The following is a 26923-nucleotide window of genomic DNA, read 5'->3' as shown; positions in this document are numbered from 1 at the left end:
ATGCGTTGAAAGTCTGAACCACGACTGACAGAGGATGGGTTGCCTCCTGCCCGTCGTAAATTCGGTACTCACCTCGCGCGCGGTTTGCGGGGACGAACAGCCAGTCACTTAACTCTGGCGCATAAGCCGAGATGGCTTACTGCCACGCACACTGCACATACCCCATGCGAGGTTGAGTCGTACGTCGCTCGAGAACGATAATCCAGATCATGGGAAGCACTATCCACCCGAAGAAGCACAACGTCGCATTTCATCGCACAACAAAGGCGTCCACAACACACACACCATCGCCTCCTGTAATGCCAAACGCGTCTTGCACTTCCCAATGGGAGTGAGTGGTACGCCTGCAGTGCCCACATGTCGCAAAGTGGGGCCCCAAGCTGAACCCGGATCACGCAACCGTAACTGACTTATGGAGTGGTTTGTGCCTTGTTGCCAAGGCAACCGATGTTTGAGATTGTCAAAGAAATGGCGCTCGCTCCAGTGCTAGAAAGCTCAGAGCCGCGGCGGAGCATGTTTTGCCAACGTTGCCGCTCTGCACCACGCGTCGCCCCAAGCTGAACTGGTCACATGATTGAAGCGTTTTGTGCACGGGTTCTATATCGGTTTAATATGACTTTTTCACATGCCGCCGGCAGGAATTACCACCGCCGCAAAATAAGACCCGGCATGAGCGGGGCCACATCTGATACGGCGCTTTTTGGATAAACAGTGCGCGGTGCATCAAGGGAACGAGCGCACGACCCTCCCCGTGCGACTGCGAGTTCGCCGCCGATAAAAAGTCATGTGCCGCCAGCAACGTACACCGCGAAAGGGCAAGGCCAGGCCGCCGCATACATGTGGCCAGATTTTTCGTTCGCTTTTCCAGCCTTGAGCGGAGTGCGGGATTCATGGTGTCAACAAAGCTTGTCCATAGCAGACGACAGTCTGAGCAGCGCAAGCGGAAGTACGTTACCGCTGCGGACCGCAGCATCATGGGAGGCAAGGCTCTCGCGCCGTCAACAGCGGAGAGTAAGTCGAAAGGAGGAGGAAACGCGAAGCGACGATAATGCGCGGTTTTTGATTTACGATTTCTCAGCTAATACTCATCGCTTTAACAAAATTCTTGCGGGAGGACATTGCAAATACATTGCTTTATTTGCGTACATGTACATTCATGCATCGGCGGAAGGTATTTCAGGACCCCTTTAACCTAATAAAAGCTATCGTACATGCCTATCTTGTCGACACATGCCACTCTAGTCGCGTCGGGACCGTGTTGCTTTTGCGGTTTGTCTATCAGAAAAACGCAGACTTCAGTTCTTGCAACACCATTTTCCTCGAATTGATCGCAGATGCAGAAACCGTTTTTTAGCTCTAGTAGGCGCGGGAAACGCGTGCGTCTATCAAAATCGTCCAAAGCAGCCGTCTCCAGCGGTCTGTACACGCCATGCAGGGGGAATTGCGAGACCTCATTGGTTCCTTCGCTTTGCCGCTCGCCGCCACCCCGCCGCCGACTAACGTTCCTAACCCTGCTACATCGGTTGCGGACGACGTTTTTTTCCGCCGCCGAGAATCGGGCACACGCCGCAGGGCGTTGTTCGTCCCCCGGGGCATATTCGTCGCATATTCGTCGCATATTCGCTCCATGTATTCTGGCCGTTAAGTGAACGCATATGATAGCCACGAGCACGCCCCCCTCACGTTTTCGCCAAGCGTCGCGCCATCGAGCTCCTCGTGCGGACACGGCATACTGCTGGCTCGCCTTCCCCACCACAAACTTTCGGAGAGTGTTGGTTCGCGCCACCACGGCGAACCGGCCTCCCCTCCCAATATCGTGACACTCTCCTCGTTTGCTTTCTTTCACTCATCGGTCTTCCCATCGTTCGCTTTTTCTTTCACTCGTCGGTCTTTCCATCGTTCACTTCGTTACGCGAAAACACGGCACAGCCCAGAGACGGCCGCCAAAGGGTTGCGCCCTGAAACTTCAAGAGGTTGCATGTTTATTTCCCTGTAATCTCAAAAATGCCCGTTCATGCAACGAGTACAATTTCCTTTTGTTGTTCCTCAGGCAAGCGTATATCGCACTGCAACTCTTTGCTATGCGGCCTGCAAAATTCGGTATAGACCCACCTGAGAGCCCTGGTTGACTCAGGCCCCGGCTCGAGCCGGTAATACACTTCGGCGTTGTAGGGCACCGGATCCGGGTCTCGGGCCCGCACCTGGAGCACGCGGTAGCCTGGTCGTGCCCGTGTCTGGTGCACCTCGGTTCGGTACACGGACTGCTCGAACCTCGGTGGGTACTCGTTGGGCACGGTCACTTCTATCTGCATCGTCTTCACCTCAGTCACGCCCTGACTCACCGCCGCAACGATCACCTGGGTAGAGGAAAAGGGAGAACCCTTGACGGCAGGCATTTCTGACGCCTTTATAGAGACTCTGCAACGCTTCCGATAAACGCTTTCAGCCTTTACTTCACTGCTGGAAGCACTGCAAAAATCTATAGTTATCGCTGGCACGGAGCGGCACTGTGTAATTTCGTCCCAGCAGAACGTTCCGCCTTACGTTTCTACTTCGCTTTTGGCGCAATTTTTTTAACGTGGCTACAGAATACGTTTATTGCTGCAACATAAAGGAAGACGAACCAATAGCCACTACACCGCTCTAATGACGCCGTTCGAGCGCTCGAATACAACCAAGACGAGGAAAAAGAAGAAAATCTTTTCAGCAAGTTTGCAAGTTACCTGTGGGGCATAGAGAAGCAATTTTTGGTTGAGGCATTTCGTGGCCCCTTATTATAAGTACTGGATGTGTTTGTTCAGAGCGCTTTGAAATCATTTAGGATGTAGAAAAAAAATTGAAAGAAGGCTTGCAGGATACCTTTAAATTGCAACTACCCCCTCATCTCCTTCCAATACGCCGTGCGGCCTTCTAGCGTCTTTTGAGGGCTCTTGGGGCGGATATCAACGGGAAAAAAGTTTGTGCAGTAGGAAGTTCTGCGAAAAACTGTCAGGAAAGGCGCCCTTCGGACATTTTGTAGCCTTGCTATTCCCCTGCAAAAAAATTTGCCGGAAACAGGAGTAATTTACTTTCTTTACCAGCATCCATATACTTACCGCCTTGTTAAAAAAAATGTAATCAACGCTGAGTGACTGCTGCACAAATACTAAAGATAAAAGATGGGTCATCTCCCATAACATGAAACTGGGGGCAGGGGCGAAGCACACAGTGTATAAGTCTATTTGAGGATTGTAAGTCTCTCTCTTGCCACACGGCGCGCTTTTTTGGCGCCGGAGAAGCGCCGGTAGGAGGAGCTAAAGCACTGCACGGGCCCGGGCCGGCCCGAAAGCCCGGGCCCGACCCGGCCCGCGGGCTGGGCCGGCCGCCCGAAGTCGATTATCGGCGGGCCCGGGCCCGGGCGGGCTCAATGCCGCGGGCCCGGGCCGGGCTCGGGCTCGACGCCGTGGGCCCGGGCCGGGCTCAGGCTTGAATTCATAGGCACGGCCGTTAATAGGTCCGACGTGAAGTGTAGGAAAGAGCATCAAAATGAATATTCTTGGTTTATTTTTGCGCGCTTCTTGTTAGTTGTACGCATTGCTTTAAAAAAATTCTCCGCATTTCCCCGAGGGGAAGAATGTGAAAGTGCGAATGCAGGAGTTGAATTTGCGCGGTTCGGTAATGTTTGCGAAAGAGAGATCACACACACACACACAACTACAAAGAAAGAAAGATGCATTTATTCACAGACACCTATTTGCGTTGTCGTTGTACTTGATTGCTAGAGCGGATCTCAGCTTTGAAATTTCGTGTCAGTACTCCTTTAAGCGAGTGCATTAGCCCTTCTCACGCCCGATTCTTGGCCAATCCCCCACGTGGGTATGTGCCATGTCAGCGGCCAGGCAGCGCGCGCCCATCTCCCCCCGTTGCCAAGGAAGACGAGGAGATTCCTGGCCAATCCCCCACGTGGGTATGTGCCATGTCAGCCGCCAGGCAGCGCGCGCCCATCTCCCCCCGTTCCCAAGGAAAACGAGGAGATTCCTGGCCAATCCCCCACGTGGGTATGTGCCATGTCAGCGGCCAGGCAGCGCGCGCTCATCTCCCCCCGTTGCCAAGAAAGACGAGGAGCACGCGCACCCGCAGCTGTTGCTATGCGGACGGCGGCGGACGCTTCAGGCTCGCTTAAGAAGTGCATTCGCACTTAAAACGTGTTTTGCTAGGTCTGATGGTCACTATACTGCAATTTTAATTACATTTCTTGTACTGCATCAAGATTTTATATTTTGGTGTATAACATACCAAAGATACGATTACAAGGAATGCCCAAGAGCGGAATGAATTAATTCAGATATTCTGGAGCTTTACACCTATGTCTATGTAGGTACACGTGTGTTTGAGATGTCGCTTCACTCAAAATGCGGCTGCTGAGGCCGGGAATAAAACTCGCTGCCAGAGAAACACCACCGCTTAACAACCACGGCTGGTGAAGTATTTCAACGCGCGTACATACTCGGTGGTTCAAATGCGGATGAAAAAATTTCAGCAATACCAACTTGTGGCCTAGACAACCACGTGAAGTTGCCAAGAGTCTGGTAATGAAAGGTGATGATGTCTCTCGCGCAAGAATACGAGCTCTTATTACGCCGATTTGGCGTGAACTGCAGACTGTGAAAGCTAAACTACGTACACTTTTAAACCCTTATTTTTTGCGTTTAAGTTCATGACGTGCTCGTACAGACTAGATGCTCCGTCTGATCGCCCGGAATATAATAAACGAACTTTCTTCAGCGTCAAAGGTCGGGCCTGGTCACACACACGCGGGCCATCCCTAGGCCAAAAAAGAAATTACCGGGCCGGGCCGGGCCTAGGCTTGTGATGGCGGGCCCGGGCCGGGCTCGGGCCAGGCTCACTTATGAATGCCCGGGCCCGGACCGGGCTCGGGCTAGGTGTTACGGGCTCGGGTTGGGCTCGGGCTTCGCGAAGCGGGCTCGGGCCGGGCTCGGGCCTTAAAATCAGGCCCGTGCAGTGCTCCAGGAGGAGCAACCGCGCACCTGCTGATTTAAGCAATTTGCATGCCCCTTCTGCCCCAGTTTGAAGTAGTGGTAGGAGTGAACGCGAGCGCAGTGCAATACCTGCGCTTTCTTTAGGGTTCGTCCTAGGTGATCAACGAGGGCCCGGCACCAGGCAAGTGTTCCTTTTCTTGTTTTTTTAGTATTTGATTGTGGCACAAATTACAACCCGTCTACAAACAGCTTCTGCTTGTGCTTGACGATTGCTGAAGAGGGCAAGGAGGGTTCGACAAATGGTGAAATCATGTGAGTTTACTTGGAACAGAATTTACCAACGATACAATTTTCTTTTGCACGCATTGTGATCTAACAAAACTTGCTGCTGGGTTAGTTGGTACATACTTAAAGAAAGAAGAAAACATATCGCAAACTAGACGTGGACGATCTAGCGCGAGGCGCTGGAAAACGAATGTCCCGGTGTTTTAGTACCGTGACCACAGGAGACGCCAACAGCCCGAGCCCCTACGGGGCTTCCGCCTTAAAATATCGTCTATTTGTATTTTGTTTCAGCTTTTGTATTCGAATACACACGTGGGATGACACCAAAGGAGGTGAGCGGTGGTTGGTTTCGATTGGATTTGTTTGATTAGAATGTGTTATGTACCTTACCAAACAGCATTACGCTGACAAGAACAACGAAGGGCATACAAAAAATATGGTTGATCGCGCATCAAAGCTGGGGTTTGCAAGAAGGGATATATATAATTGCATTCAAAATTTTCTTCCTGCCTCAGGTCGTTTAAATTGCTAAACGGTGCTGATCGTTCCACATAGCCGGCGTGCGGGTAAACAGAGCAGCTTTCGCTGCTACACGCTGCCCTATCGATGCGCCAACTATAGGCGCTCATTAGCCCCATGACGCACAACTTCGCTTCCCGTCTCATAGGCGGCAGCAGCATCTGAATGGAGAAGTTGGAGGGAAGGACATCAGGCGCATACGTACAGCTACCCAGGCATGACTTCATGGCTCAGTCAGTAGAGCGTTTCACACCTCCCGTTGCAGCCAGAATCATCGTGGGCTAGAATGCTAGAGCCGCCGCGTCGAGGAAACTTTTTCTGGTGATGTCATTTCCGTGACGGATATGAAGTCGGTGAGGTTTGTGTACTCCGGCATAAAACACTTTCGTGTAAAAATAAAAATGAGAAGAAAAGTAGAGATCCAACTACTAAACATTTTTTAGAGATATCTTGGGTTAGCTTGACTTTAACCTCTGTTTGATTCTGGCTCGGCAAAATGATAGCACACGACAACGAAACGAGGTAGAGAACTCGTAAATAAGAAAGAACAAACTTGTGACCCAACAACGGAGAAAAGGGAAAACGAAAGAAGTTCCGGTAAAAGGAAACGCAAAGTCTGATATTGTTGTGGCGCCAGCACTGCTCGGCCTGAGTAAGCGGGCGACAGGGGCGCGTTGTCTGAGTGGGATATAAAAGATGCCAGCTTGCGCGGCGACATGTTTTAGCGTGGCTCGAGCATTCCGGGTTATCCTTCTTCTTCGGTTTTCCTTAAGTAGGTTGACAGCTTCTGACGTGGGAATATTCAGAAAGAACGAAAGAGAAACGATATAAAATAGCCTAGTCTGCCAATAAAGACATTATAATACGAAGAAAATCTGAAACACGCGAGCCTTGCAGCACAAAATTACGGTCGAAGAATATACACGCGCACTTTTTTGAAAGGGAAAGGAGGAGAATGAGTGTTTGTTTATTTCGAGCAAAGCAGATGTTGGAGCCGTTCGTTCGCGCGAGGAACGATCTTAGTCGAGGCTGTCTTGGACACGCGCAGCAAGTTCCGCTTGAGAGATCAGCTTTGGCTCAACAGGTTGATACACACTTTTGGTCATAACGCTGCAGTAAACAATACTCCTGTTCTAACGAGAACTAACTTGTTTTAGAAAGTTCAGAACTATAGGAGAAAATAAACTAGATAAGAATTAATGTAGAAAAAATATTTTTGTATTTTTGTCAATACCGCATTAGTTCGAACAAAATTACTCGGTTTGGATTACAAAAGATGGAGTGTCGTTACCTCCATTATTTCTTGTCTACTGCCATTTAGCTGTAGCGGAGCTAAATGCGGTATGGCCCATCAACCCCGACGACGAAGCGACTTAAACAGTACATATTTTTACGCAGCGCGAAGAAGGCACATAACCTTATAGCTTGAAAGTTACAGCTTCAGCAGTAACTTTTAGTTGATTCTGTTATCGATCCGTTGTTGCTCCTCTATACAACACTCTTCGACGAAAAACTTCCCCCAGCATTCTACGTTGGTTTGCCAATCGATGACCCTTCTCTTACAACCCTGGGCCTTACCATTATTATTACTCTATCAGTAGTTCTTTGAACTCACCTAAGGTTTATTTCAAGCTGCTTCACAAAGTATCAAGTTTCTGTAAGATAAGTTAGCGTAGGAAATGCAAACACATGAAATGTCATTCTTTTAGTAAGAGTTAAACTACAGTGCTTTGCCTGATAGTACGTGCGTATCCACAGTGTTAATAAAAGCGCAGGATAATGCTACATCTGCTTTTTTAGGTGCTTCATACTAGAGATCGCTGTTCTGTTGTTTTAAACCTACAATTCGACACCTCCTCATGCTGCACTAGTAGAACATATCTTCAACGCAAACTAAATCAAAACAAAGGTCACCATGACGAGGAAGAAACACAACAAATCATGTTTCGCCTGTAAAAAGGTCAGGAATTGCTACTTTTCTAAGTTCTCCCGCAACTATTTTGTGGGCTTTATTTTTTACTTTCTGAGTAATAACGACAATCGCAGATGAAAAAACGGCGCGAGGTATTCCAATAAAAAAGTGTCCAGGAACATCCAGGAACAAGACCACTAGACAAAATTCATTGCGAGCTCGGTGGAAGGAACGATAACAGACGTCCCAGCGGGCCGGCAGTTACCCTAGCGCATAAAAGGAGGAATAGTAACCGACACAGACGTTGCGCAGCAAACAAAGCAAAGCAACGGTCCTTAGCTCGCTGTGTTCCTGCAGTTGCTTCTTGGCTAGTGCAGGATTGTCTCACTCTCCCGAATGGCTCTGGCGGCGCAGGAGCCGCGACGGGAGAAACGGTGTTGTGTGTTTCCACCCTTCGCCGAAGTGAACTCACATGGCAGCGTCAGAAGAAGCGACGTAGAATAAATTCCAGCGCAGGTACAAAGCAGATTCAAAGAAGCGAGAGCGAAAACAGTACAGGGGACCAAAATTTAACGCACGACATACATAAGCAAGGTAGAAATTCCGGCGCCGATAGCTGACAAGACTTAAATTGTCCGTGTGCCCCCTGCCCATGCTGGTTCAATGAAAAAAAAACGCTATGTTCTTATCTCGTCAGTGTTTACAGCAAGCCATATTGAAAGCCCTTGCAATAGGTAAATAACATTTGTACAGTGTGAACAAACCAAGAAAAGCAAATGCAAATGTACGCTGCCACCTGCAGCACCAAAAATACTAGTCCCATTCTAAGATTGCTGTGCTCGATAAAACGCATACACCTTTTCGTGCTAACCGCAGCACGATCTACCTCACACTGCTCGATAAAACACGGATATGTACTATCAGTCATTTGTCGCTTGGAGCGATGAAGTTAGTTTGGCATAGGGAGCAACGACGGCTTGCAGCAGCGTGCCTGGCATGAGGGGCCCTTAGTAATGCGAAACTCATTTTCAAGCTTTTGGACGTGTGTTCCCTGCGCGGACGCCTCCAACGCAGGCATAAATAAATAAAAAAACGGCCAATTTAAGCCTTGGGGCAAGAAATCAAACACGCGCGGATATCCCGAAACAAGAATTATAACCTTTCGCCCGTGATTTTCTGCTGATATCGAAGCGGGGGTTTTGATTACAAAAAGTTGGGGGCGGTTATCATGTCCAGTAGGCCAAATAAATATTCCACAGGGTTTGAGATTTCGCCTCATCGCACTATAAATAGCAAGAGAAAATTCACGCATCTCCACGAACCGAATCATGACCAGTGGGCGCAACACTAGGGATCGTTCATACCGTAAATCACCCGTGAAAGTGCTTACTGCTGCTAAAGCGATTCCCAATACATCCAATCCAATATAATTCAATTTAGTCCAATCCAATCCAATCTAACCCAATCCAATGTTCCTCGCGCATGCGCACCACGGCTCTCCAGGAGCACTCTCTCTCTCCCCCTCTCTAACGTTTTGTGAACCTTTTATTTTGTTCTTGTTAACCTTTTGTGAACCTTTTGTGCACAGATGTTTCGAGTTACACGGTGGTGTGCGTCTCTCTCTCTCTCTCTCTCTCTCTCTCTCTCTCTCTCTTTCTAACCTTTTGTGAACCTTTCATTTCGTTCTTGTTAACCTTTTGCGAACGTTTTGTTCACAGATGTTTCGATTTACACGGTGCTGTGCCGTGAGCACGGACGCCGGACGCCGGATGGAGAAGCCTCGGCCGTAAGGTGCTTCGCCCTTTAAATATTGTTCTTGATGCCACAGGCACAACCACACGCACTCGCGCATACTGGGGGGTTCGTCGAACTTGGCCGATTCCTTCCTAGGTTAATTTTGGTATTCATCCGTTATCAGGAACTCAGTGCTAAGCGCGCGCTATTCAAAATACTTCCGTCTGCCGAGCAGCGCGCATACAGCGCTATGTGGTGGCGCTACTTCAACTGAAACAAGATGTCTTAGAGGGAAATTCAAGCAGTTCACTGTCCGTCTGCACTAACACTCGATCGAGTCGCCGTAGTTGATTCTTGTTGTAATGTTGTGCTTGAATACTACACTTGAACTTTTTTCTTCTAGAAGAAAAAAAAAGAAGGAAGTTTAAAAGAAAAATTTCCGACACGTTTTTATCAATAAACCATGGGTACTTACCCCTTAAATTTCTTCGTCTGGCAAGCCCAATTCTATTCATACGTAGGTTTTCAGGACTTGGCTTTACAGTGAACGAAATGTAAAGCTGCACATATTGCCCTACTCACGCAGGCTGTTCTTACACTGCTGTGATATAAACAAGAATGACCGGAAAACGCATGCCACACACAAAGCGTGCGAACTTGTATAGAACTAGTTTCTGTGATCTTGCTTGCTCACTCGTAATGTTCACGAAGAAGTGTCCTATGACGACGCTTCCATCAGGACGTCCACTGCAAATGTATACCGAACTTGCATGTTTAGGTGCCTTAAAAACTGCCCACGTGCGCCGATGCCAACTGGTCCGCTACGGGTTGTGCTCATTGGTCTATCAATTTTGCGTCATTCAAAAAGAGATAGAAGCCTGCCATGAAATGGGGAGCTAAGCGACTTATTTCCGGCATCTTGATTAGCGACAAATTGTTTTGGGCAGAGAAACAAAATTTTACGGACGCTTACTTTGTAAAATATTTGCAGTCCGAAGCTTACAAGAAGACAATTTTCTTGGCATGTTTTTAAACTCAGAAGGGTTGGGGTCCAAGCTAGGTAGTATTCTCTTAAGACTGTCTTTAGCGCAAAAAATGACATTGAAAACTATGCCTGCACCGCACTTTTTGGGACAGTGTGTTAAACTAAGTTCCCCATGCGCTTAAAAACGTCGTTAGGCATTTACACCTACGAGGCTAAGCGGACGTTTTACAGGCGTGGTGTTTTTTATTGTTGCGCTAGACACCGAACCAGGCATGAGTGACACAAATTCCTCCCAGTCCCTGTCATATATTCTCCTCCTGTTTCTCACCACCCTCTCCTTTTCTCACCCGCCATCTTTTGGTGGCTTTCATTTCTTCTAACGCTGCCGTCTTCGTGCTTTTGTTGCATCGCTGCCGGTGACAACAGCCAGACCTCAGCTGGCGTGGCAGCCAACCGACCGGCAATAAAGCGGGCCTCCTTTCACGGACAAGCCCGAAAGTGCTCGGTGCAGGCGCAAAGTGTCAGAACGACGCAAAAAGTGTCAGAACGACGCAAACAAAAAGAAGAAGACGGGCGTGAAGACGAAGTGGTAGGCCTTTCGTTGACAGGGCCAAAACAAGAACGCAGCGTGTCTTCGCTGCTGCTCTTCCATGAGCTGTGGTGTTTACTCTTACTTGCCCCTGGGGCGCCGGGAACGCTCGGATTAATTGGAGCGTTTCCTTTCTTGCGTAGGACACGGGAGACAACGCCCCGTCAAGGACGTGGGGACAACAGTGAAAGTTGCGCTTCTTTTCTGCTCTTCTTGTTACATTTTTGTCCGGTAAGCCGCAGTAGAGGCAAGAAGAATGATGGCAAAGTGAATCGCTTTCAGTTGCAAGACTGCCAAGATATGTTCTTTTTTCGGTATTAACGCGTATATACATTGCCTGGGAGTTGTACAGTAAACTCTCACTTGGACGAACGTCGGCTTAGCGAATAATTCACAATAACGAACTTTTAGAAAATCCCCGGTGGTTTCCTCGAGAATCCAATGCAAACTTTTTTCAGTTGAACGAATATTGAAATGGCGAATATTAAACACCGCCTGGGGCTGGCCGACAGCCCTGCCTGCCAGCACTGCCGCGCACCTGTTCAGTCCCGGCCACACCTGCTCTTCGAGTGCCCTGTGTATGCGGCAGGGAGGCCGGAACTGCTGGCAGCCCTGGGGGGAAGGGCTCGGCCGCTAGACGAGCTCCTATGGCCACCGGGCCACACCAGGGAGAGGGACAGCGTCCATGGGGCGCTGGGCGGATACCTGGACGCCTCTGGGCTCCGCCTGGCACTACACTCCCTGTGACTGTGGACCCAGTGACTGCGTGTCTAGACTTTTACTTTTTTCCCCTCTTGTGGACCAGACGTTGTGTGTGCATGTGTGAGTGTGCGTTACCTTGTAAATATGCCCCTCTCTCTCTTGTCTTCTGTAAATATGTCACTGCAATCCTCTGTCTCTCCTCTCTATGAATATCTCACCCCTGCCCCAACTCCCACACCAGCAGGCGTTCCGGTGTCCACCCCTAGGTGTGACAATTTACGCCTGCTGGTGGCCTTTCCTTTCTTTTTCCTTGTCAACAAATTCATTCATTCATTCATTCATTTCAGTTGAGCGAACTTTATCAGCGGACATGACCGCATTTTTGAAATCAGTTCAAAGAAGTTATGCGCTCTGCAGCGCAGGCGCAGCCGACGCCCATCTCCGCCGTTAGCGGCGCAGCATAGCTGGCGTTACGGCTGGCGCTGACACCGCCGATCCAATGGAGATCAGATGAACGGCGGCAGCGCAGCATCGCTTCTGTTTACATCATCACAGAGAACCAGCCGCCCTGCGGGAGCGGGGAACCAGGGGAACTACGCAGATTGCGCGTTTTGCTTGGTGTCTGTTGGGCCACAGAGAGTAGACAAAACATACCCTCTGGACAGCTCTGTTACTGGTTTCGCTTCAGGAGCACCAGAACAAGGTAAAGTCGAAGTTTTTTTTTTTTTTTGAAACGAGATGTACAGCAATGCACTGTTGTAAGCTTCGTATAATATTGATGTACTTAATAAATTGCATTTCACACATTTCAAAATGTCTGCTGTGTGCCCTAGCGCTTATTCATATTTTTAAAAGTGAATTATGAGTTTAGCGATCTTTTGGTTAGGCGAACTACTTCCTTGGGTTCCTTGAAGTACACTCAAACGAGAGTTCACTGTATATAATATCTTGGAATGCGACTGAAACTTAATAATTTTTTGTGTGGAAGTGCCTATTGCGTCTACGGCCAGCGAAAACACCCGTGGATATGATCATCAGTTAAAGCACCGAGGAAACGAGGAGTTGCATAAATATCCTTTCGAGCACCATTTCTAAAACGCCTCCGAGGAAATTAGCGACTTAATATACAGGAATCAATGGCTTACCAAGAGTATATGTGTAGGGTTTTCGTCATTGACCAGTGCTAAGTTAGACGGCCGTATTGCGTAACGACTGCTTCCGTTGTAGCGAGCGCGGACAAATGAATTAATTTTTCTACACCTCAGAAAAGACAAAGAACTCAAAATTGACGCCCTTATTAGACGGGCCTACAAGAAGCATTCGGCATCCCCATCACTGCTCCGACCAAACGTTTCGAGGCGCTGGGGCTTCACAATACCCTCAGCGAACTAATAGAGGATCAACGGCTGGCTCAACGAGAACGGCTAAGCTACAGCCGGACGGGTCGGCATATTCTCGGCTCCCTGGGCATCAACCACCTGCGAACAGGCACTCACAAGATACCCTTGGCTCCCGAAGTGCTTGATCAAATTCATATCCCACCGATCCCTAAAAATATGCACCCGGTTCACAATCAGGAACGCAGGCAGGCAAGGGCGAGAGCCCTGCACAAACGATTCGGAAATTCGGAGGACGTGGTGTACGTGGACGCGGCCGACTATCCGGGTCGCAATGCCATGGCAATTGCAATAGTCAATCAACGAGGCAATACCATCAGCTCCGGGTCGGTCCTCACGAACGAACCGGAGGCGGGCGAAGAGGCGGCCATTGCCCTGGCAATGACGGCATCCGCAAAAATCAAATACGTGGTGAGCGACTCGAAATCTGCTATTATAAATTACGCAAGGGGGCGCATCTCCCCAGACGCATCTGCAATTCTAAGGACTGGGCTCAACAGCATTCAGCGTTCGGGCAAGATATGTCTAATATGGGCACCTGTACACTCTGGCCTGGCAGGGAATAAATTTGGGCACGACGCCGCTTGAGGATTTTCTGACCGAGATGGTGACGACAACAACGCTCATTCACTTCGCAGTTCGGGTAGGGATCGCCTTGTGTCCTACAGGGACATCACGAATCATTACAGGCTAGAGAAGACCCGCTTCCCCCCGGCTCATCCTACCTTCAGTAGATGGCAATCCGTGGCTTGGCGACTTCTACAGACCAACTCGTACACCCACCCGGTTGCGTACAGTCACTGTTACCGTGGGCAATATTCTGACAAGTGCCACCGGTGTAAGGACAGGCCAGACTTATCCCGCATTCTGTGGGCCTGTCCACAGGCGACAACGTTAGGTCGCAACATCGCTACTGTAGAGCAATGGGAGACCGTATTGCTCAGCTCCGACCTAGCGGATCAAGTCTGGGCCATTCAGCTGGCCGAACACCCTGCTAGAGCCCAAGGGCTCTTGGCCGACGTCTAGGATTACTGGCTGTTACGCAATAAAGTTTTCACTCACACACTCGCTTCGGGGTGGGATCGTTTTCTTAAGACATAGTTAGCAACATGGGACACCGGGTGCTTTTTCCAGTGGCCTAGTTTCCCTGTTTTATTAGTAGGATATTTTGAGTACAGCGAGGTTTTCACCTCGATCTTAGCCCGAGAGTTTACTTGATATAACTAGAGCCTATGTACAATTACAGGTGAAACGTTGCTGCCCCCGCAGTAACTCGAAAAGGCCTCAACCTCTTTTGGCGTTAAAACAGTACAATTCCATAACCGTCGAACTGAACAAAAGACATTTTACTTGAAATTAAAACTGTGCAAGATAACTCCTAAAATTCCCCGCATTTCCCCGAGGGGAAGAACGTGAAAGTGCGAATGCACGAGTTGAATTTGCGCGGTTCGGTAATGTTCGCGAAAGAGAGATCACACACACACACAACTACAAAGAAAGAAAGATGCATTTATTCACAGACACCTATTTGTGTTGTCGTTGTACTTGATTGCTAGAGCGGATCTCAGCTTTGAAATTTCGTGTCAGTACTCCTTTAAGCGGGTGCATTAGCCCTTCTCACGCCCGATTCCTGGCCAATCCCCCACGTGGGTATGTGCCATGTCAGCGGCCAGGCAGCGCGCGCCCATCTCCCCCCGTTGCCAAGGAAGACGAGGAGCGCGCGCACCCGCAGCTGTTGCTATGCGGACGGCGGCGGACGCTTCAGGCTCGCTTAAGAAGTGCATTCGCACTTAAAAAAGACCCCAGCTGCTCATGGAAGTGATTACGCGAAAATAGTTCAATGCAGATGAATCGATATTATATGTCGTTCTGGACACGACAGCAGTGTCATATCGAAAGCCTAGCCCAGCTTACGCTTTTTTTTAAATCGGCCAACTAACTGGTTGTCCTATTTGTGCGCTAAAACAGTTATCGCCTACATCACCTATTAGGATCATAGTGCAGGCGGCACGTTTAAAGTTATATAGGTACAGTGAAACCTCGTTAAACCGTACCTGATGAGTGCGTGAAGGAAGTACTGCTAACTACGGTTTATTCGAATGGATCAGGTTAAAGGAAAACCGAGTCAGGGACTCGGCTGAACTACGGTACACTCGCGATAATTCAAGCTCGGATATTCCAAACTTTCGGTTGACTTAAGGTAGGTCACCACCTTCGAAAAAAAAAATGTACAGGTGTAGCCCAAAGGTTACAATTATATTTTTGGCTTGTAAAGCTTATAGAGTTAGAAACGTTAAATAGATAAAATTGCTAAAAATGTCTAACAAAAAATTTATATAAATTAAAATGCGCCAAAATATGCATGTTGCGCGAACAGTCATAAGTACAAAATGGTAGGTGCGATTCAAACACGACTTGGCAGGAACATAATGAAGACAATAGCCTGTGCAACTAACCTCCACGAATATCACATCTTTAAGCTAAGTTGCGTAATCATAAAAAGACTCAAAAATTTGATATCCGGTACGTTTGGGTTTCACACAACTGGCCATAATATAAAAAGTTACCAATATTTTTCAGTCATTCTGCTTGATTACATAGCTCTATATATAAATAAACAGTACCCAAAGTTTCGTAAAAAAACAATTTCTAGAAGCAAAGTTATCACTGTTCGCGTAACTAATGGTTGCAAAAAATCAAGTTTTGAGAAAAATGGCTTTGAAGGTTTAGACCTATTGTACGTATTATAAGAAACAGTCAATGCGCCTAAAATCCGCCAGGCTTATAGCTTGCACCCTCCTTGTAACCGGCACGATCTCCGTTTGGCCGAGCTGAGGCGCACATATTTTTTTTGCCTGTTTCGCGTCTTACAGATGACTCACGTGCAGCCTTCGTCATACGGTGACAGTCAGTGGTCAGGCACGCCTTCCTCGTACTATAACTGTAACTGCAGACTATAAAGTACTATAACTGTCTCCTAGCGAGGCTAGAACTAAATCCGTGAGCTTAAAACGGCATACGAAAAAGCACGGACAACCAGACACGAACGCAAGGCAATGCAAATGCGCGCAACGTGAACACGAGTGGGCCACCCATTGCCCCTTAGTGAAAATTTTGAAATAAATCAAGTGTACAATATCCCGAAATGTGTCCGAAAGCTTAGAATGTAGCTAAATAAATTAGCATTACGTAACCTATATACGAAGAAACATTTAGGACGATATGGCACATACTGCGGAATCGGAAACCTTCAGTTTCGGTTTCGGATGCGTCTCGGCGGGGTTGAAAAATGATCATAACTTTGGAACCGATTAAGATAACAGCACAATTTTTTTTCTAAATATTATTCAATAGAGAGGGATGTTGAAAATGCGAAATTTAAAAAAAGCCTTTTTTTTTTCAAAAAATGCGTTTTTGAGGGTGTCGACCTACCTTAAACAAATTTCGAAGTTGTGGTTGGCCCGGTCGGATATTTCAAACTTTCGGTTGACTTAAACAAATTTCAAAGTTGTGGTTGGCCCGGTATGTTTTAAATGCATTCTAAACACGCCTAATTCAAACTGCTTCATCCCGTACAATCGGTTAATTCATACTTTTTGCTTGTCCGTGTCGGAACATATCCGCTACCGTTGCCGCTTCTAGCTGCACATGTGAATCCTTGTATCACTAACAGCCAAAATAAAGCCGATTACCTGCATTCACGTGTCAAATCAATGGACTGGCTGGTTTTGCTGGCGCTCCAAACTTTCTTTTGGATTCTCATGCAAAGACAAAGCAGTCATCCATTCGCTGTGGCTTTCAAAGTGTGAATAGTACTTCAGCGCTGTCTGCGAGTGTTGTATTGTTAAATATGTGAATATTTCACTACAAAACAAGTTCGTTTGTTGCACCCAGTCGAATTTATGAGGACGTCTGATAATTCAAACTTCTGAAAATTCAAGCGAAATCCTAGGGTACCTTTGTGTTCGAATTATCGCGAGTGTATTTTAGTCCGTATAAAAAGAAAGTACGGCTTGTTAGGTACGGTTTGTTAGGTATGGAAAGTACGGCTTATTAGGTAATGCGATCGAAGTGAGGCTGAACAAATCAAAAGAACGGAAACATGTTTCGGTTAGTGAAAACACCGTTTAGCCACACGAACGCTCACGCGTTTTATTTACTAACATGCAACTAAATAAAGCCATTTTTGGCGGTTTAAAAAAAAATCGACGATAACTGTGCGCACCATCTAAAACAGGCACTACTAAAAATTGACGCAACCTCTAAAATGTGGTGTTTAAAAAACGCGGTCAGCATTATCTTAAAAAGAGTTATGTTCCAATGGCGAGATATTTTAACCATCCTGTTCAAATGAGCTGCTTGAAAAGGCCGTGAGCGGCAGTCACAAATTTTATTGATAAACAAGACAGCGACTATCCCATTCTCAGTGCGATTTTCCCTGCGAAGGTTTAGCTTCAATGCGACGTCAAATCTTACAACATTTGCACACCGCAGCCTGCATCCGCTACAACGAAAAAAATCATGAACTGTTCCAAGAGAAACGCGAAGCTTTCTCTTGGGGGATCGCTTGGTTGACGCCTGAGTTTGATTCGCAGAGGGTTTGGACTCTGACTCGTTGAACTATGACTCGCACGCAGTGTGGACTTTTGATCACAGCGGCTTCGACTTTAACCCTGCGCCATTTGATTTCGCACGAAGAAATATCTGCGTTTAGCGGGCATCGTCGTTAGACGGCGGGGTGCATTGTTTCTCTGAGTAATTTTGCATGTTCCGCACCCCTTTGCGAATAGAAACTGCGTTGCCCGCATAGCAATAGCACAATCGGACAGACATCGGCTTCGTAACGCGAGGGACCATGGTTCGCTTCCGACCACGGCAAGCATTGCTTTTTTTCTTTCGCTTCACCTGCAACCATCAACCCCGTCAAAGAAAGTTGGCTTTCCTGCAGTGTGTTTTCGACGCGACATACGCCGATAGTGAAACATAAAAAGCTTCCCTTTATAAACTACGTTGCAAGGGCCTGTTTTTTTTTTTTTTACAATCTAAATACTACGCTGTTCCTTCCCAGCCGTTCGACGTGACACCATATTTTCCCGTTGTGCAGATGTGTGGTTCTTTTGGTGGGATCTAAAGCGGATGTGGCGGGGTTGTATGGTGAGTTTAGTATGGTTATGTCGGGGTGTTTGCGCGCAGCAAAGAGCAGTCCATTAACTGGGCTGTTGCAATGTCCGAACGGAAAAAACAAATAGGCCGCCATGCTGGAACGTACGGCATACGTCAGAAAGTCCAAGCCAACGCTCTCAGTTGATGAATTGAAGCGTAGGCGGTGGGCAGCGGACACATTCAGCCCCTACCTGATCGGTGCATCCGTCTATGCGCAGCTGTTAAGTTAAAATCTGTATTTAAATATCACTTTGTACATGACGCAAAGCCTACAAATTCATTGCGCAGTTCTGTCTTACAAATACTTTTGAAGCCAATTTCTGCCTAATTACTTTTTTTTAAACTTAGAGACGTCAGATGACCGTTATTTCTGACTTGTGTTGAAGTGCAACGAAATAGTTTGTGGGCTTTCTTATCTTAAAGCGACGCGTTACCAAGCAGACTTTTTCACTTGTTTCGTCAACCGATCGTGCACAGACGTTAGGTGCGAAATATACCCTGTGCCGTGTACTCTAGTTAGTTTCGGCGCGAGTCAGTCGCACTATATCTGTATTTTGAATATACAGTAAAAGCTCGTTAATTGGGATCTCACGGGACCGGGGAAAATGTTCGAATTATCCGAATGCTGAATTAATGAATGAACAGGAAAAAAAACATTAGGATCACGTTTGAGAAGCTTACCTTTATTTGCTGAAGTATTTTGTAATAGTAGTCTGCTTTTTCGCGCAGATTCCGGCTGACATTACAATTTTTCTTAACTCTTCCAAGTGGCCAACAGCACGCAAACTGTCGGAACTGCTCAGGCAAACGTCCTCCAATATCAAAAGCGCCTCCGAGACTTCTCGTGAGGTGCGATGAGGTCGCGGCTGCACCTCCTCGCATGATTCTTAGTGAGAATCATGGTCTTCCTGTGCGCCCGTGACATCATTAATAATTTCTTCATCGGTCCGGAGACCAGCATTTGTCCGAATTAAGCTATTCGGGGCCGAATTCTGACGAAATAACGAAGGTTTGGTCCCATAGACTAACATGCGCTTTGGCCGGGACCAATAGAGCCGTCCGAATTATCCGAATTTCCGAATTAACGGGTGTCGAATTAACGAGCTTTCACTGTATTAGGATAAAGATTATTTATAGAATCTGGCAAAGTTGGGTAGTTCCAAGGGACGACAGAGAAGGAACACCGCGTCGTTAGCTCAGCAGGCAGCATAGAGTTTTAACAGTGGAGATGTTTTAGTGTTGGACTTGACGAGAGTCTGTTGGTTACGTGTCACGCTATCTTTAAAGCAGGTTTCATCACCGAAAAAAAACGGTTCGCACGAAAGAAAAATAACTTCTAAAAAATATCATCGGTATCTACGCCCTGCATAATATTACGCAAGTCAGCTTATGTTGCTTCTGAAAATATGTCTTCAAAGCAATAATTTTTTGTTTGGAAGTGAAGTTGACCTAACGGAGGTCGGTAATGGAGGCTACACATTCTGTGTAGCACAGTGAAGCGTGGGCATCTACGGAGGGCTGTGTTCAAAAGCATACCGAAAAAAATAATAGCAGTTTGCCGCGAAGACGACTCTACCATTACGACGAGTTCCATTTATTTGTCACATTTCGCAGTGAATTTGTGAACTTTACATACATAGTCTGATGTCAGAACAGGACCATCTGGGAGAATGGGTACCAAAAACGGTTCTAACTGTTGTTTTAACAGAACTACATGAAACAAATTATATCTCAATTAGCGATTAAGACGACTCTAACATTACGTACCACAGCTTCTCTGGCCATCCTTCTTCACAGAGTGGAAGGGTACTGAATTTTTTTTTAAATCACAGAGGTAAAACAAGACACGAAGCTCTTGACTTCTTATGCTGCTGCACAATTTTCAATGAAACCCACTCATGTCACTATTATGCAAGTTCTTAGGTTGTAAGACTGTATCTGAAATCATAACGTATATATGCCTCTAGGAGAAATCCTTTTCGCGGAGTTCGCCCGTACGGCGTGCATCCCCTCCGGATGGACCACTTCCAGGCACTTTTCTATAACTAGGTAACACTCCTGCGGCAGTAACAGCACATGCAACCTTATCCATCTCATTTAGGTATGTATGTTCAGCCTGCTAAGCTGGCTGCGACCAGCACTTTAAAACCGGAGAACACCCAACGACTTCTCCAGAACGCATAGAGTGCGTCAGAGGAATATCGCAAATATTTAAGAAAATTACAGTAATCGGACTGAAAACAATTCTCTATAAAGTAGAATGACGTCATATCGTCACCCCTTCTCTAGATTATTGCCCTGAAGCGCGGCCTTGGTGGCTCCCTAACGACTTTTTATGGATCGCACCCGTCGTGGTTCACAGGTGGCTCAATTTTGGGGGGCTAAGCCCCTTGTGGGCTCGGGCTGTCGGCGTCAACTGCCATCGTTGTCTCATGTAGCCATGGTACTAAAACACCGCAACACTCGTGTTCCAACGCCTTGCGCTAGAACCTAATGCGTACCAACAAATCACAGCGAGACGCTCGTTTTCCAACTCCTCGAGTTGGAACGGTTCATCTCCGTAGGCAAACATCCGTACGAAAAAAAAACACAGGGACACAAATTTTCCAACGCCTCCCGCAAGAATGCTTCGTGCTTCAAAGGCAGGAGACTTTTACAGCAAAGCTGTATAGCTCTACCCCGGACGGTTTAATGCCCGTGGGCAAAAATGCCAAGGCGCCAAGAACAAACACACTTATACACTACATGCTTCCCCCCTCCCCAGGATTCACGTTAGTGGAGATGGCCCGGGATTTTTTTTTTTTCCAATTGGCTGCACATGTTATTGTCGTGAGAGTGTTTTTGCCGCTTACACCAGCGTCCGTGTGGAATCCGCATGGGCGTACCCGATATGATGTGCTTAACGTGCACGCCTGGAGTTCCCTGAAAAAAAATTAGTCTGATCCGACTTCCGCTACCTTGCTCCCATATCCCACAACCAGGACTTTTGGCCTCCTTGCTATAATATAGGGATAACCGACTTCCGCTACATTGCTCCCATATCCCACAACCAGGCCTTTTAGCCTCCTTACTATAATAAAGGGATGCATTCTATTCCCTTCGGCTCATTACAACTAACTGACGACATAGTAGAATCTTCAGGTAATGCCAGAGCACCACATCTAAACAGACGTAGGGCAATTGTGATTCCCATCGGGCGATCACAAGCGCAACGGGAGCAATAAAAAATACAACTGAGACCCACAGGCAAGGCAGACAGTATGAAGTGTTCTATTTTCTCGCAAATGCTGGATTACACGCACGATAACTCCAACCGGAATACCTCTTCCTTCGTCACAGAGCGTTATCCGTCGCCTGTTTTAAATAAGTTCATCCATTAAATCAATCAATCAATCCAACTTCCGCTCACCTCGTACTTGTCGCCGACCTTTCGTGTGATGGGTCTCGCTGTGGTCAGGTTTCCCGTGATGTGGTTGAGGTGGAAGTGGTTGGAGTCCTTGACGTCCAGCAGGCTGTACGCGACGGGCTTTCCAGGGGCGGACTCGTCCAGCGCCCGCACCGTTGTCACGTGGACACCCGCCGGCGCTCTCTCGTGTACGCGGGGATCGTGGAACGGGGACCAGAAGACCAGCACGCCTGTGTTCGGGAAGAGGGAGAGGACGGAGACAAAGAGGATACACACTGATGAGCACATGATGGCCCAGGTCTCCACGCCAGCGCTAAGAAAATTATTTAGGTAGTATATTGCTTGTATTCACTGACGAGGCGCGCATGCAGGCAACCGTGTGAGTGTGCTGTTACTGGCTACGTCGGGCGCCACGGGATGGCGGTACTTGTCCGTACTAAGCACATTAGGTGAGTTGCACGTTACAAACACTACCTCACCGAACGCAAAGTATTGCCTCGAGTCCACTGTGAGTGCGATTAATAACATCTCTGCTCACACAACCGTTGAGAATCGGGTTTAAACGGAGCAGACGACGCACGCTGGTGTTTCTTTTTCTTCGGCGTGCGGGCGCAGTGGCCCAAGCAGCGCCATGTCCGTGGCGCATCGGCCATATCTGTGGCCGTTTGCAGTGTTGCCAAGCGACGAAATTGACAGCTAAACTTTTCAATGAATACCACCTATAGTGTCACCATATAAGATACAGAATACCGTCACTGAGGCACGCAAGTAAGCAACGGCGGCCATTTTGGTGTTTATCAGTGTTAAGAGATTGCATCTTCTACGGGCTCCTTGCTAACTTCGTCCTGGTCGTTTTTTAATAACACTACCGAAGATGCAGTGAAACGGGATCTTTAACACACTTCAGCTGCTGAAATTCTGTAACATGAGTTATCTTTGGTTCGCATTCGGAACGACATCAGTCGTGCGTGCCGCAAAGCAGGGAAGACAAGCTAAGCGAACCAGAGTTGACCGACTAAAACGCATAACCAAAATGCCGACGCCCATGAACAGTCGCAGTGTAACTAAATGTCACGCGATGCGAACTGACCATTGATGGTGGTGGAGGCGCGGAACAATAGGAGAAATCGCGCCGATACTCTGAAACCAAACTTTTCTAGTGACGCTAGTCGTACATACAAAACAGAAAAAAAAGCGAAATCAGTATAAGCATACATCTGCGGCTCTGTACTATGGACGCGTCCAACCAATCTACTTAAATTTGCTTAATTTAAAGGACATTTTATGGTTCGGGGTACTAGGGTTGTCTTCTGCGATTATCCAGGCAAGTTTCACCTGCCGCCAGAGTCCGAAGTGGATATTTTATACACACCCCTTCCCATTACAATTCCCTAAATCCCAACAGATTTCTTCAAATGCGGTCAAATTACCGCTGTGTGCATTGCGTTTTTCATGAGTGCTCCAGCAAAGTCAATATTTCAAATCCCGCCCATATCACACTTGGGCGAAGGTTCTGATGGATAGCGTAGTACAGCAGTGAAGTTCCCTGCCCGTTTCACGTGATGTGCAAGGTACGAAAGTGGTCGAGCTTTCATATCGCGCGCAGGATATGTTTCACTTCTACGAACTGGTAGCATGTTATTTGGCCGGTAACGACAGATGTACGACAAAATAAAACGACATACACCGGTGATCTACACCTATCCCATAAAACTTCAACAGAATCAGAAGTTATCATGCGTATGCTCGGTGTCAAAGCAAACACGCTACTGCACTCGAAACAGCCACAAATCCACTTCTACTGATGGGTGTTACGCGCGCTACCAATGGCATGCGCTGTTCCCTCGCTACAGACTGCCAAACAACGTAGTTGTTTGGCAAAACAACAGACTGCCAAAACAACAGACTGCCAGACAGCCAAAAACAACAGACTGCCAAATCATCATGAATACATATTCATGATGATTTCAGAAGCTCAATGAAACCAATACGAGTTAACCGAATTTTCGCTACTGCTGCCAACACACACCATAGGTGCGATTAGCGAAATTTTTAAAGGTTGAGGCCATAGTAAATGGGATCAAGAATTTTCAGAAAACAGAATAGGAATAGCTTTTAAGTTTTTAAAGAATTACAGCGCAAATGCTAAGACGCTCAAAAAAAATCAAGGATGCTCACACTAATGGGTAAGTCTTGAAGGGAGCGAAGCTGTACGCAACAGTAGCGTTTCTCCTCTTTTTCGCCACGCGGCATTGTTTAAGCCTGACCACTGTACGAGGAACCACAGCTGGATGCTCGTCTCCCTCTATCGCACACGCTTCTACGCCGCACGTCGCCTCGCGGCCTTCGTGGCGTGCGCTTATCGCTGTGGCGGCGGCCTCCTCGCTTTCCTCCGCCCCGTCCCGCGCACGGGTCCCACGCAGGTCTGCTTTTCCTCCTCGCCTATCTCTCCCCTGCCGCCTATCTCTCGCCGTTATCAGGCCGCTGCTGCGTGCCGGGCGCTTGCCGAAGGGGGTGAGGTTTGACCTCTAGCGCTCAAGGACAAAACTGGTGACCCCGCGAAGACTTTCAGGTAGCGTAATGTAGTTTTCGCTACAAAAGCAGGACAGCAGTCTTGTAGTCATATTTCGTGGTTGTTGTATTATTAGGGCTTTCATTTCAGCAAAAAATGATGTACTAGCTTGATTTACTGAGGTTCATTCTTCTTTAACAGTGCCGATTCTCTACTTCCCAATCTGTGTTCGTGCGAGCGTAATAGGACGGTTCAGATCTTGTTCAGAGACGAGGATACTTCGCTCAGTGTAGAGGATGGTGTTGAAGTCACGAAAGTTACAGCGAAAATTATACAGCGCATCCATAAAATGAGAATGCATCAATGCGGGAAACGTGGTGTTTCTTATATTCTACAACTGAGAGATATTTTCTTTCTATACTTCAAAAGATAAGATCATTTGTTCGATACACAAACATTTTCGTGTCCCGCTATGTATTACCGTTTAAATACGGCAAAACGTTGCATAACTTGGAAACTTTCTACAAGTAAATGGTGTCCTCAATACCTCGCGGCCTGTTAAAGAGACCAATCTGCTGATAACCTTACTTCTTAGAGTGCATTATTGTTAACGGGATCACGCTATTGACAATGTCTAATGACAATACAAAATCCTCATAGCAGGTGTTTTGCAATACATATGCGAGAGCGCCAAAGTCAAGGCGTATTAGACACCCTAGGTATTCATTTTTTATCGTCTGAATTGCTCGGCATTATTGACACTAAAGATTACATTTTTGTTCGTCGTGTGTGCCCTTGGGCAGTGGGCGTTCCGTGTTCAGAACACGGCTTGTAATTTCAGAACATGGCCTTAACAATTTATTTTTTTTAATTAATACAAGCACTTTACTTAAAATGTTGTTTCAATTGATTCAGTGAATATGAACCAACAATCTTTTGCCATGTTGTAATTTGTATCGGATTTCCTACTTGTACGCAGGCAAAGTTTTTCTTTTAATTGCTCCCTTTCTTTCTTCTTTTCTTTTCCGTGTCGCTAGGATCTCTTAGCAACGTCAAGCCGCGTTTACTGGGTACAAAAGGCCATGACCTTGAGACCAAATAAAGCTAGAGTGCTTTCGTCCATCCCGATGAAATGCAATCGCTAACATGGTCTTTATCCCTTGCTTCAACCAGGGTCTACGGGTGTGACAGAATCATAAGAGGAGATTCTTGGTCGCGGTTGATTCTTTTCTAGAGCCCACTATTTCGTCGCCGCCTCCATCACGCTGTGTTCGGAATCTTATCTACCAGGTCTGAGGGGGCATTCCGTCAACAAGTTTGCCTTTGTAATTTTTCTTTTTTTCCATGCGCACATGAAGGTTTAGCAGCAGCCTTTCAAAATTACAAAAATTAACAGGCTAAAAGATTAAGTTCGGGTTTCTTGATAGAAACCGCGGTGTAAAAAATCGTCAGAAATTCGGTCAGCAAAAGATAGTGAAGCCCTTATGTGCACCAGAAGGAAAACAGGTCTTTCACGAAAGAAAGAATCCAAGGTTGTGCCAAGCTTGGCACAACCTTGGATTACTTTCTTTGTGTTCGTCTTCAAGGAGTGTAAAACTTGGGGATTGTGAAAAGACAGCATTCGTGCAGCGTTAGAAGAAGCTAGCCAAGCACGACAAATAGTGTACAATACGTCGGCGCACGACACAAAGCAAGGACACGAACGGAAGAAAAACATTACCAGGAGGTTTAAACAAAAACCCAAAGCGCAAACGAACTGTGACTTACACTCGGGTAAAGATGAAACAAACTCTGAAAGACTAGGGCGGACAGTTGAACAAAGAAAAAAGAGAGAACATGGCATTGAGCTGCAAAGTTACCAGGGGCAACAAGGGCTTTATCAGTTGCTCGGATTCCGCGTTACGTCAGATGCGGGTTGTCTCTGGGGAGACTTCAGAGGTAGAAAAAATCCATTGCTTATTGCGTAAGCTCCGCCAAAGATTGTTTTGTCATGTGCTTTTGTTTTGCTTCTTGCACTTGCGCTCAATGGAATGCAATTGAAGGGCAAAAAGCTTAGTTCATAATACGGCAACGACGCGCCAAAACCCGAAAGCTGTCAAGCTTGTACCTGATTGCACGGAATTGGAAACAGAACAAGCCGAGAGCGGGTTCCTGGTGGTGCAGCTAGGATGATTAAGTGCTACGATCTCGAACTACTGTCACCCAAATTTACAGGGAAAACAGGGAATGCAGGTGGTTGGCGTCAGTTTTCATATTCGGATATACCGTTAAGACAACCCAACGGCTAATGCTAACCTTGTTTTGCTGCGTTCTCTATTGCAGGACTCTCGCAGCACCGTGAAATAGACGCATGCGTCGCTAGGTTTGTCTAGCTTATTTAAAATGACAGCTTTAAAGCAGGATTCCCCTGGAGTGGAGCACAAATATTTTATACATGCTACGGTGTGAGCCTTCGGGGTTTACTGAAAGTTCTAGTCGGATTGCAGCTCTTTTTCCTTCCTACATTTACAATTTACAAGGACGTACTACTAATATTAGCCACAAGCTCTCAAAACCAAGTATGGCGTTGAGACATTCATCAAATCTATGCATTTAAAACGGCTTTCTTTCTTTCGGATTTCTTTCGTAATGGCAAGGATGAATTGGATAGTTCACAATCGTATAGCCCTTCCGAAGACCGTACGCACGCATGGGCACGTAAGAAATCACCAGTATGATCTTTTCAAAGCAACTCGAGGGA

At 47.1% G+C, this 26923-nt stretch overlaps 1 protein-coding gene across 3 annotated transcripts in view; it reads right to left on the bottom strand.

The window, feature by feature from the left end:
* Positions 1-26923, bottom strand: part of LOC144158860 (uncharacterized) — a 366527-nt gene that overhangs the window by 88515 nt on the left and 251089 nt on the right. For all 3 annotated transcript variants that reach the window (XM_077690032.1, XM_077690030.1, XM_077690031.1), the window contains 2 exons: positions 21675-21901; positions 2113-2357 (listed from right to left, as the gene is read on the bottom strand). In XM_077690032.1, the coding sequence (XP_077546158.1) occupies positions 2113-2357; positions 21675-21901 (472 nt within the window). The remainder of the gene's footprint in view (positions 1-2112; positions 2358-21674; positions 21902-26923) is intronic.

Source organism: Haemaphysalis longicornis, unplaced genomic scaffold, assembly GCF_048455015.1.
Source record: "Haemaphysalis longicornis isolate Haplotype H1 unplaced genomic scaffold, Haemaphysalis longicornis Haplotype H1 scaffold_10, whole genome shotgun sequence".
Classification (NCBI taxonomy): domain Eukaryota; kingdom Metazoa; phylum Arthropoda; class Arachnida; order Ixodida; family Ixodidae; genus Haemaphysalis; species Haemaphysalis longicornis.
Note: the sequence above shows the minus strand (reverse complement) of the source record. Positions and strands in the feature narration are given on the sequence as shown.